General features: G+C 36.3%; 1 protein-coding gene across 1 annotated transcript in view; it reads right to left on the reverse strand.

The window, feature by feature from the left end:
* LOC136874341 (phospholipid-transporting ATPase ABCA1-like) overlaps positions 1 to 12,925 on the reverse strand; it is a 372,334-nt gene that overhangs the window by 103,165 nt on the left and 256,244 nt on the right. The window contains 1 exon segment of the mRNA XM_068227760.1: positions 3,433 to 3,587. Within this exon segment, the coding sequence (XP_068083861.1) occupies positions 3,433 to 3,587 (155 nt within the window).

Below are 12,925 nucleotides of genomic sequence, written 5' to 3' on the forward strand. Positions count from 1 at the left end.
AATTGTTGTAAGCTCGGACTTTAATATTAATAATAGTCATGATTTTCATTGTGTGTTACCCTGGTAGTAATAATAATAAATGATTGTTCTATAATAATAATAATAATAAAGGGGAGTAAGTGTCAGTAAAATATTATGATAACCAAATTAATCCTTCGTAATTTGAGTGTGGACACGGTGATGGCTTGGAAATAATGATCAGTAGGCCAACTTGAGATTAAGATAATAATAATAATGATAATCATTATTATAGCAATTAAAAGTCATACCTGATTTAATTGTATAAATCTACTAGCATTGTATGCAAGTTTGAATCAAAGTGAGGACTAACTAGTGTGAAGGCAATTATGTTAATGACAAATAGAGATGAGGCATCTGGTCACAAGAAAGCTCATCGTTAATTCGCAGATGGCAATATTAAATAAGATACAGGTGGTAATAAGTTCCGAATTGAGAGCCTAGAATAGGTGATCATGTATATAAAGTTATCCCAGGGAATAAATGAAAAATGAATTTCATCTCATACGATAGGAGACGACTGATGGGATATAGATATAAGGGAGTTAAGAGTAGAGTATGAATGATGGACATTCGCGTGTATAAGAATCATGGAGAACATAATAGGAGTCCAGAGACTTGGACCAAATAAATGATGAAATCGACGATAAAATAGAGATGTTACAGAGGAAAATAATGATTCAGGATAATAAAGAAATATTTGATATAACACACTCATTGAAGAATAATGAATAACAGCGAACAGTATGAAATGTGAAATGCGAAGTAACGATGAGAAGGATTAGGACTTGCTGTTGAGACAAACAATTTAAATGTGGTAAATTTGGTTTAAATGTGACAAGTAGGGGAAGTGATTGCCGACAATAGTAACTCTACAGTTCTGGATAGGATAAATGTGTCACATTGTGTCACCGCATACATATACTGCAAATATGATGAGGATAAATTTGTATTTTAAATTAACTAGGGTAACCCGCGTTGTTGAAAATAAATATAAGGTGGATAATGAATCTTGTGGACCTAAACATATAATGAACTATTTCCCTTTTATTAAAATAGTGTAACGTAATGTAAATTTCGCGCAGGTAAATTTGTGCCACTTAGATTTGGTTTAGAATTTTATTGGATTTGATTAATAAAGTCAGATAGGAAGGTCGTGAATTTCAAGTTTTGTAAATAAAGTTTCATTGCATATATTTTATTTTTTGTTTTGTTTGTTGGGTTTTGTTGCTCTGTCTGGCGAACACTATTCTGAGTGTTATGTAAATATTTGTAAATACCAGTTTTGAAGTGCGTTGTATTCTGATAGATGTTAGGGTAAGATAAAGGACAACCTCATGTTCACAGTCTAATAAATGTCAGCATTTTTCTTTGCGGTAGGCTTAGGCCATGGTAACGCAGAACATATGATATTAAATTTGATTTAAATTTAGACGTCACAGTCGATTGTAACGTGAAGGTAAATCATGTCAACTGATTGATTCTGTATTATGTTAATAGTGTAAGTAAATGTCACAAATATAACTAGAGAGTGTGAGAGGTAATACCAGTGTGATTGACACTAAATGTGGCAGAGGTAATCAGGAATATTTAATGTAATTTTCACGTATAGAAAATTTTCAGTTGACCTCTGACAATGAATGTAATTTCTTTTCGATAAAATTTAAGTCCAGTGAGATCACAGTGTATTTTAATTAGACTTTTATCATGGTAGATAATTTGGTCTATAACATTATTGTGTTGTTAAAATATAGACTGCCATGATAGGCGACTTACAGCCATTTAAATGTTGAGTGTGGTTATAAGCAGAGAAGAGAAACGGTATTTATTTCGCAGTGTGTGTTCATGGTAATGTACAAATTTAGGGCACACGTTTATTCATATATTAATTACAAATCTCCAGGAGGACTATACTGGAGTCCTGTGTTCATTGTAACTTGCGTTGTATATGGTTTGATGTTTCACCAACATGTATCCCATTTCGTTGGGGTTTTCATTACTTACTTTGTTGTTCCATCTGTGTTTGGAGCTCGCTTAAGACAACTAGAGGTGGTGCAGAGATGTAAATGTAACTTTAATGTTTTGTTGTGCTAAGTTAGATTTCATGAGTGTAGTTATTTTGAGTTTCATATTTTTTTAAATCAGTTTATAGTATCAGTCCTGTACTGTTTTATTTCAATGTAAATTTTTGCATTTTTTTAATTATCCAAAATTCAATTTCATTTTATTTAATAAACCTTTTTGTTCAAATTTCAATCGGTTTTTGGGTTACGTCATTTTTTAGTAGCTAGCTTGATCCTTAGTTGGTTGTTTACACCCCTATATACCTGTTGTACGAGGAACTACCGGACGGTCCATCCTGAGAAGAGAGTCTACATGTGGTAAGTTATTTCTTTTTCAGCTACCGGAGCCCAAGTCAACGAGTGAATCTTCCACACGTGCTCATGTGAAAAGGGCACAGTACTGCAGAAAGAATGCATTCAGTGGCCCGCAACAAGGGCGCTTTAAAGAAGTCGAAGATGAAATTGTGAGGTATGTGCACAAAAATACATGGACAGAATTGCCATACCGCGGCGCAATAAACTCGTTCGTTGACTTTCAAAGTCCGCGATTAAGACCTATACACCGCTAGCCGCTGAAGTTGGCCCAATCTGGCAAGCAAGACATGCGTGTAGCGGCAGCTAGTTATATCTGACGCCGAGTGAGAGTAACAGTTGTATAGTAAGCAAGAATATTTTCCTGATGGATCATCGTATTGTAGAGACGCGTGGAATGTATTGCCAGCAAATTTTCAACGAGTTCCCTTCGATATTGTGATGCCAATTTTAATTTAATGGTTACCCGATGAAATAAAGCACAATTGTACAGCCGCAAAAAATAGGCATAACTAAAGCCAATGTTCGGCATCTACAGACTAAAAATGCGTACTGTATAAGAAAGACATTCATATGATTTTACAAAGCACTTTTTAAGACTGATTAAAATTTTTTGAAGGAAATAGTGGGGTTCATCTTGGATTCGGAGAAATACGGTAATATATATTTTTTCAGCAGGTAGTATCGGATTTCGAAAAACAACAAACAAGTAAGCTGCAGTGTGGATATTATCCACAAAAACTCAAATTTTGAACAAACTGATAGCCATTTCATACTGAATTTAACGTGCATCGGGGTTTCCCGGACTTTTACAAAAAATCGGACATAACGACAATCCGCTATAGCGAGTAAATTTTTCACCGTTATGAATTCTCGCTATAACGGACTTCTACTGTATATCGAAAATGAAAGAGAATGATGTATGAAAGTACCAATACATCACATGAAATCCAGGAGTCATGCAAACTAATATACAAATATCAATTACAAATAAGTTTAACTACAGCAGTTTTACAATATATACTATGCAATACACTACCTCACTGAACAGGGCCTTGGGATTCCTTTTAGTGTGATGGAAATATTTGACATGTAAAGCTTCAAACTGCTTCCAATGTAGATTATTCCTTGATGGTGGTTCAGACTTCTTAAAACTATGAGTAAATGTAACTTCATTGACAGGGACAGTGTGATCTGAAAGAATTAACATTCCAAGTAGTATGCATATGAATGATACAGATACAATACTTCACTTCTCGCAACTATTCAGATTTCTTAGAGAAGCGTTTTACAATACTTAATTCATGAAAGCTCCTAGGAGAATAATGGACTTTATGATGGAGGGTAAGACAAGCAGAGGGAGATTCAGATGACAATGGTTAGAGTCAGGTTATAAGGATTTAAAGATAAGAGGTGTGAAACTAAACAATGCCACAGAGCTAGTTACAATTACAGGGTTGTGGTGGCATTTAGCAAAATCACAGAGGATAGCAGACTGAATGCTGAAAGGCAAAATAGTCTATAATAAAGATGTATGCATGTATGTAGTTTTAATGCACTTCCTTTCTTTTTTCTTTTCTTTTCTGAAATGTTTTGTTTTGATATAATTTATTATAATTTTTGGTATTCATGGAATAGTCTTTTGTACTTGTTGTTGTAGTTAAGTAATTTAGGACTTCTACTTCGTTGTCATACAGCTGTAAGCAAGCATTGCCACCAGGTTATCTCCCAATTACAGTGTATTTGTTAATAATAATAATGTTAATGTCTAAGAAAGCTTGTATCTTCATAGTTCAGACTAGGGAGATAAAATGATTAGTATAAACACACTGGGCAATGATGGAGAGAGAGAGAGAGAGAATGAGTTAGTTTGGGAGAGAGGAGGGAACTATAGTTTGAAACATTATCACCAATAATGACACTCATTTTTGGAAATCATGGGTAATGCAAAATTTTTAAAAGTGGAGTTGCATTACAGGATTCAAAACAACTTCACACTCTGCATGTTTTTTTTTTTTTAATGAACTGTTAAAATACCGTTACCGTACCAATAAGCACAATGTAACTTTTTATCCATCACATGTCACTGTCACCTGATTTTCAATTACCAACACCCTCCAAGTTAGAGGGAAAAGAAATTGCTTGTGCAGAATTAAAGACACAAATACACAAAAAAATTTAAAAAAGAAATTATACAGACAGAAAAACATCACAGGATCCAGTTTAAAAAAACACAGAAAATAAAAATATTTGAGAAGTTAATATACAGTATACTCGTATACTTTACGGGATGGACAGGAAAGACAAAACACTCACACAAAACACGTGAACCTCTTGAAATTGCCACAGTGTCTCTCACAGCTGAAAAAAAAACAGAACAAACACAGTAAGTGCAAACAAGTGAAACAACACACAACATTACACCCCTGAAATACCAGTTAAGTTGAAGCACATTACATCAAGTTTCAGACATCTACTCACACCACAGCAATACAAAATCCATTTCCTCATTTCCCACAAAAGGACACAATCACTACGTCCAACAAACCACAGAAAATAAGGCTTTATATAGTATTGGCATGATTTTACGTAGGCCATCCAGAAATTAATATTTCCTATTTTTTTCTTGGAAACGTATACAGCCAGGAAATATGAGAATGTGCGACAGATCTATGATGTAGCAACCATACACCGGCCAGACAAGTCCCGCCTGGTGTCGGCAGCGCAGCAGCAGTGGCTCGAAATGTTGCCTCATATTATTTCACCCACCACCTGCGAGGTTCAGTATGCGATCAAGTGATGGGTCATTCAAAACAAGAGGCGTGGAATGCTCAGTGCAGGTGATGTGCTGATCCATGGCAATGCTTGCCAACATATGGCTCAGCACTCAGCAAATGTTCTGCAGGAGTTTGGCTGGGAGGTGTTTGAACATCCACGCTAGTTCCATTCCTACGCGGCAGACTTCTATGGCATACAAAAGTTGATCCCACGATATGACAAGTGTGTCAATTCTCATGGTGATTATGTAAAAAAAAATAGCTCCAACATGGCTGTATCGGGTGCCAATAAAGTTTTCCTTATAACTATGTTGTCTTTTTTTTTTTTTTTAAATAGGGAAGCTTAATTTCTAGATGGCCCTTGTACATAAGCAGTTTTAATCCTCAGGCTAAGATGAAAAATTAACAATCAACTGAATGATCCTTCAAGAATCAATACAAAAATTATGCTACCAGAGATTTGTCTCATATGAATAGTTTGTGACATTATACTGCAGTATTCAATATCCAGTACAAGCAGCAGAAACAGAAAGGCCTATTTCAAAATGAGTTATACCAATATTTTCCTTGTTTAATTCTGCATTAGACAGTATAAAAAAATTGTTGTTAAGTTCATTACTTATTTTTTACTTGTGGTTGTATTAAATACTGTCCACGTTTTTGGCTTCTTTTCTAGGATCCGCTCACTTGAAAATATATACCGGTACATAGAAAACTACTTGTCTAACGGTAATGAAATTTTTATATGTTATAGCCACATGTATTCATAGTGCAATACTCAAGTTACAATTTTTTCAACCACCCCAAAAAGAGTTCTTATCATTTTTCTAAAGCTACTTTCCCTCAGCCCAGGAAGAATGTACAACAGGAAACTTGGGCTTGTTTTGAAGCACTCAAGTCATGGTTATTAGGTAATACAACCACTGTAACCATTAAGTGTGATACTGAATTTATGAAGAGTAATACCTGTACCGGGTGGTACACCTCCACGCCGCTAATTCAAATATTGCGCCAGTTGAAACTCCTCTACAGGAGAAAGCCTGAACTTTAACAAACTGAATTAACTCAACGGTTTCTCGGAAGATGATATAGATGTTGAATCCCATAGGGAATCTGAAATATTTGTCCTGAATGAGTAAATTTATAATACCAATATAAATGGTCCGTTATTGGACATTATAAATTTTCCAGCTAACTCATTTTTGGTTGCCAGCGTTTCTCGGAAGATGTCACCCCTGTAAATTTTGTAATTTTGATGTGTTCTGAACTGTGTTTATTTCGAATTGTGTTTGTTTTGCCCTGTATCAAGAAGTGTGGTCATTCATTTCTAGATGTCTCTACAGAGAAAAAGACTATGATTGTGCACTCTGGTGCGAAGTGATGGAACTGTTTTTTGAAGAAACCTTATATCCATAAGTTTGTTCTTTGTTAAATTTCTTTCTTTCAGTTTTTGGGTTGGCAATATTGATCTCTGTTTCCGCCAGTTTTGAATTCAGCCAATCCCGAATTTTCTGAATTAATTTTCCTCCAATCCTAGGTTTCTTGTTCATGTTGTGTGTAACTTTTGATGTTAGCCAATAAAGGGAAGGGGTGTGGCGCTTTTATTTCATGAAAGGTCTCGATGCTTCTTTGTGGGTATAAAACTGCTGAGGTTCATGGCTCGTCGCCACTCCATCGACATCTTGCTTAGTGTGTGAATATGTAGCGGGGGGGCGGGAAGCGCCTCTTTCTTCGGGCAGCACTTCATCAACAAGGTAAAGGCCGTTTAATAACTTTATTTCTTGCTAGCTCAGCAGTTTAACCCACGGGGCAGGTTCGAAACTTTTCTCATGTAACCAACCTTTAAAATGTAAAAGACATCTGGTAAAAATTCCGTCTCTTTAACTACAAATTGGGATAGAGAGTTCCCAACCCTCTCGAGCTCCCACTCATATTGTTTTAAGGTGACTACGTTTTCATAACCGATTTTCTTCTTTTCTCAATGTAATAAAGTTTTCTTATACGTGTCACCTCCTTAGTATGGGATTAGCCCTTGTGTAAGCGGCCTAGTGCCAAGTAGGTTTTAAAAGTGTACTAGAAGTGCAAGCTACGCCTCCAGTCAATTTGGAATTTTGGGTCGTATAATTAACCTGTTCCTTTTCTGAGTAGGCCCAGTAGGTTGGGTACATGATACCCCTGTGTAAATTTGTAAGTTGTGCCTGCAGGCAAGTGATTGTAAAAGTCAAGGATGCCTTAAAAAGGCGTGAGTAACTGGGAGTTGGTTCGCTCATTTCGAATTAGGTTTTGAGTGCCTCTTGAAGGCCGGAATGTATTAGGTGAGAGCAAGTGCTCTTTGATTTCAGGGGAATTCTGGCCCAGGTGGTCTGGTTGAATATTGGTAAAGTGGAGCTTGGAGCTCATTAATTATTCACCCGGGGCTTGAACCCCAGAAAATGTAATTTATTAACTTGTTTTCCTGCTGCTTGGTACCTGTTACTCTGTTGTTGTTATTTGTTGATTTTGAAAAGAAAACATAACCTTTGTTAAAGTTAAATTAACTTCAATTTGGTAGTTGAGACCTATTCCAGCCCGCACCTTCTTTCACCTCTGCTGTTCCACAGATACCTCAGAACAATACTGATGGAAAGTTCTGTTTGCGTCGGACCGTGCAATCAACAGCAGATACCAGAAAGTGGCAGATTGTCTTGGACCATCACTGTCGGCAGAGAAGAGAATAAGAGCCACTTCAAAGGACAATGATATAAATATAATATCCAGGCCAAGAAAGAAGTAGTGTTTGAGGCGGGGATTTCGAAAATACAACTGGATTTTACTTTGGTCACAATACGAAGAAATATACGTGATTTTGATATGAATAAGGGATTTCCCACAATTTAAAGCCTCGGCCTGAAACTACTGGAATATATGGGGAATTTTACTGATATGTCCATTTCTACATTTTTTAAACTCTGGAAACAATGTAAAGATGACACGCTAAGAAAATGGAAGACTACCACTGGGAGAAAGATGGACTGTCTGGAAACATCCCTCATTTCGAGCCAGCCATATTCAACATGAATGACAGCAGTTCAGATTCATTGGAACATAGTGATTTTTCAGATGAAGAATACTGACAAATTAAATATTGTAAAGATATGTAAATAACACTTGTGAAAATTGTACAGTGTGTGATTTCTAAATTAGGAATCCAATCATCTTTAAATCTGCAACTGAATGCCCAAAGTCCTTATGAGTAAAGGTGACTAGAAGTGAAATTTGTATGAGGAAATAAAATCAAAGCTGAAAGTAAATAAAAAGCTGTGTTCGTTGTGCGTTGTGTTTACTACTGAACGCAGCAATGCTGTACCTGATTTCACCACCCTGTCTGCTGTTAATCGCACAGTCCAGCATGAACACACCTTCCCATTAATATTACTCTTCATAAAGTCGGTATAATGCTGTATGGTTACAGTGGTTGTAGTATCTAATAACCATGACTGTGTGCTTCAAAATAAGCCCAAGTTTCATGTTGTACATTTATCCTGGGCTGAGAAAAAGTTGCTTTAGAAAAATGATAAGAACTCTTTTTGGAATGGTTGAAAAAATTTGTAACTTGAGTATTACACTACGAATAATACATGTAGCTATAACATACAAAAATTTTATCACCATCATACAGGTAGTTTTCCATGCATATATTTTTAAGTGACCGGTTCCTAGAGGAGAAGCCAAAAATACGGACAATATTTACTACAACCACAAATAAAAAATAAAAAAATTAATGAACTTCAAAAACAATTTGTCTTATACACTCTAATGTAGAATTAAACAAGGAAAATATTGGTTAAACTCATTTTGCAATATGCCTATCAGTTCATTAGTAATTAAAGCCTAAACTCGAGTGCCCATAATAAAAAAATCAGACAGTAGTTACATTTTCCCCTTCAGTGCATGTTGTTGATTGGTGCCAGTATATGTTACATGAAGTATGTTTTCTTTAAAACCTGGATATCATTATCATTGCCCTCATTATCACATTTGTAAAACTGACCACTGAGATTTTAATTTTAATCTGATAATAATATGTCCACGTGCATGCAGCTTGAATTTGATTTGTGACTATTTATGACATGGACCTAAGCACAGTGCATTCTCATATTTACTGGTATGTTCTTTATCAATATCAGTTATCAAAAAAATCCTATTTAGGAATGTACAATATGTTTCTCTTTACTTTTCATTTCCAAGCAAACCCAGTACTAGCTTGCACTACCGGTATGCTTCAAAATGATTTAGCCCATTCTAAAAAATGTCCAAGTTTGAACTATAAAGCATGTGGAATAAAATAAATCCACAATGTCACCTGTGCGAATAACCATAATTATATTAACAAATACACATGTAAAAGATCTACAAATTCAATATACTATTTTATTCAGATAAAAGTTATTAGGTGACAGCAAATACTAGTACAAATTTCGTCCATTTAGTGGACATCTTCAGCTAAATATCATCAGTACTAAACCATTTACACTGAATTATTAAAGAAAACAATGGAATTAAAATCCATAGGTAAATTAGTGCATAACTCCTTAAAATTTAGAACAGAACACCAAATTAAAATATGAATAGAAACTGCATCTATCAAGCCACAAAGCATCACACATATTACTGGCAAACTAATCACTGGTCTTAAAATTGTTATTTGATGTGTTCATACACAAGGTCTTGATGTGGCGAGAACCAAATTATGTGTCACATATAACAAAGTGCATAGAAACGTTGATCCATGCCACTGGAGGATAGTTTGCCAATAATATGGGTGATGTTTTATGACTTGATAGGTGAACTTTCTATTCATATTTTAATTTGGTGTTTCATTCTAGATTTTAATGAGTCATGCACCAGTTTCCCCATCGATTTTAATTTCAATGTTCTCTTTAATAATTTGGTGTAAATGGTTTAGTACTCATGGTATTTAGCTGAAGATGTCCACTAAGTGGACGAAACATGTACTAGTATATGTTTTCAGGTAATAACTTTTATGTGAATAAAACAACAGTGGATTGAATTGGTGGACCTTTCACATCTGTATTTGTTTATTGATGACAATACAGAGCCAACATGAAACTTTTAATATGTAATCTATATATTAATTTTTTTTATGAAAACTAAAGGTTAGCGTGATTAGCTGCCACCCCCGGAGGCCCGGGTTCGATTCCCGGCTCTGCCACGAAAATATGAAAAGTGGTACGAGGGCTGGAACGGGTCCACTCAGCCTCGGGAGGTCAACTGAGTAGAGGTGGGTTCGATTCCCACCTCAGCCATCCTGGAAGTGGTTTTCCATGGTTTCCCACTTCTCCTCCAGGCGAATGCCGGGATGGTACCTAACATAAGGCCACAGCCGCTTCCTTTCCTCTTCCTTGCCTATCCCTTCCAATCTTCCCATCCCTCCACAAGGCCCCTGTTCAGCATAGCAAGTGAGGCCGCCTGGGCAAGTTACTGGTCATTCTCCCCAGTTGTATCCCCCGACCAAGAGTCTGAAGCTCCAGGACACTGCCCTTGAGGCGGTAGAGGTGGGATCCCTCGCTGAGTCCGAGGGAAAAACCGAACCTGGAGGGTAAACAGATGATGACCTCGAAAATGTTGTGAGATGGACAGCAGGCAATGGTATGTTGATAAACGGGGCTAAAAGTCAGGTTGTGAGTTTCACAAATAGGAAAAGTCCTCTCAGTTTTAATTACTGCGTTGATGGGGTGAAAGTTCCTTTTGGGGATCATTGTAAGTATCTAGGTCTTAATATAAGGAAAGATCTTCACTGGGGTAATCACATAAATGGGATTGTAAATAAAGGGTACCGATCTCTGCACATGGTTATGAGGGTGTTTAGGGGTTGTAGTACGGATGTAAAGGAGAGTGCATATAAGTCTCTGGTAAGACCCCAACTAGAGTATGGTTCCAGTGTATGGGACCCTCACCAGGATTACCTGATTCAAGAACTGGAAAAAATCCAAAGAAAAGCAACTTGATTTGTTCTGGGTGATTTCCGACAAAAGAGTAGCATTACAAAAATGTTGCAATGTTTGGGTTGGGAAGAACTGAGAGAAAGAAGACGAGCTGCTCGACTAAGTGGTATGTTCCGAGCTGTCAGCGGAGAGATGGCATGGAATGACATTAGTAGACGAATAGGTTTGAATGGCGTCTATAAAAGTAGGAAAGATCACAATATGAAGATAAAGTTGGAATTCAAGAGGACAAACTGGGGCAAATATTCATTTATAGGAAGGGGAGTTAGGGATTGGAATAACTTACCAAGGGAGATGTTCAATAAATTTCCAATTTCTTTGAAATCATTTCGGAAAAGGCTAGGAAAGCAACAGATAGGGAATCTGCCACCTGGGCGACTGCCCTAAATGCAGATCAGTATTGACTGATTGATTGATTGATTGATGATGATGATGAAAACTAAAGTCAGTCAGTCCGGCCATTCTATCTGGTCAATTTCCTTCATTCTTTTTTTTAACTGGAAGGTATTCGTGCACAGATTTGTCATCAGGTACTATAAATCACTTAACTTCCGCCTTCCCCAAATTATTTGATTTTTTGAATTGTTCGTCTCTTTGAAGCAATCATATCTTGGTTCTAATTGAGGTAAGGAGTTCATTTTGGCCTAAGAACACTCACTGGATCAAGCTCTTTCATGTCAGCTCTTAAATATTCAAATTGGTTGATTTTGAGGAAAGTTATGAGTGCACATTCAATCTGACGTCTCATTTCTTCAACATTTTTTCTCACTGAAGCAATCATATATTTTGTTCTAATTGAGGTACACAGTTTGTTTTGGTCTAAAAACACTCAGTGGATCAAGCGCTTTCTTTTGAGATAACTACTTCAATTGGTAGATTCTGAGAAAAGTTACGAGTACATTTGTCTCCATGACGAAGATCTTGGAAGGACTTTTTAACAGTTTGGCGCGTAGTGTTGTTTCAAGGAACATTTAATTCAATTTCTTTGTGTGATGTATTTTCAAGTGTTTTGTTACATAATATTACATTCTATTACCACAGAAGATCATGTGCTTTATTTCATTAACTTGTAACTTTGCAAATATATCCGTGAGCATAGTAACGAACAACACCATACTTTGTACATTGCGGGCGGAGCCAGTGGGAAACTGCTAGTAATTATATAATAACAGGTGAATCAGCTGCCCCTACCAATATTGTTTTATGCAAACTGCAGTATTTAATGTCCTGAAAATATCTGCCCTCCTGGTACTCAAAGTACAATGGATATCTTTGTATTTACAGCCTATACAAAAATAGGAAGTTGTTTTGTCATAATTTTATTACATAATGAAACCACGAATGTACTCTGTCTGATACGTACAAGAAATGGCTGTGAAACAAAGCAGACACTGCAACTGTGTTAAGATTATGGACATGAGCTGTAATCTACATGCACTGTGCTGCGGTGCAGTATAGCGTAGATGGTAAAAGCAAGCCAGAAACTATGATGTGCCAGTCTTACATTAGATAGGTTCAAGCCTAGGTGAGGGATACTATTGTATTTTTTATTTATCAAGTTTTTACTGTCTCGTATGTTAAATATCTTCGTTTAAGCACATTTTCAGTTAATGAAAGAACGTGGCACTAAGGAGGGCCAGGGTTGGCCGAGGACAGGATGGATGAATTTTTGCTCAAAAGTAAAGCAAAAGACATTATTTCTAATTCGTTTTTGAAAAAGGTCACCCCCAAAGCGAAAATTAGTTTTGCC

The sequence above is a fragment of the Anabrus simplex genome, chromosome 5, assembly GCF_040414725.1.
Source record: "Anabrus simplex isolate iqAnaSimp1 chromosome 5, ASM4041472v1, whole genome shotgun sequence".
Lineage (NCBI taxonomy): Eukaryota > Metazoa > Arthropoda > Insecta > Orthoptera > Tettigoniidae > Anabrus > Anabrus simplex.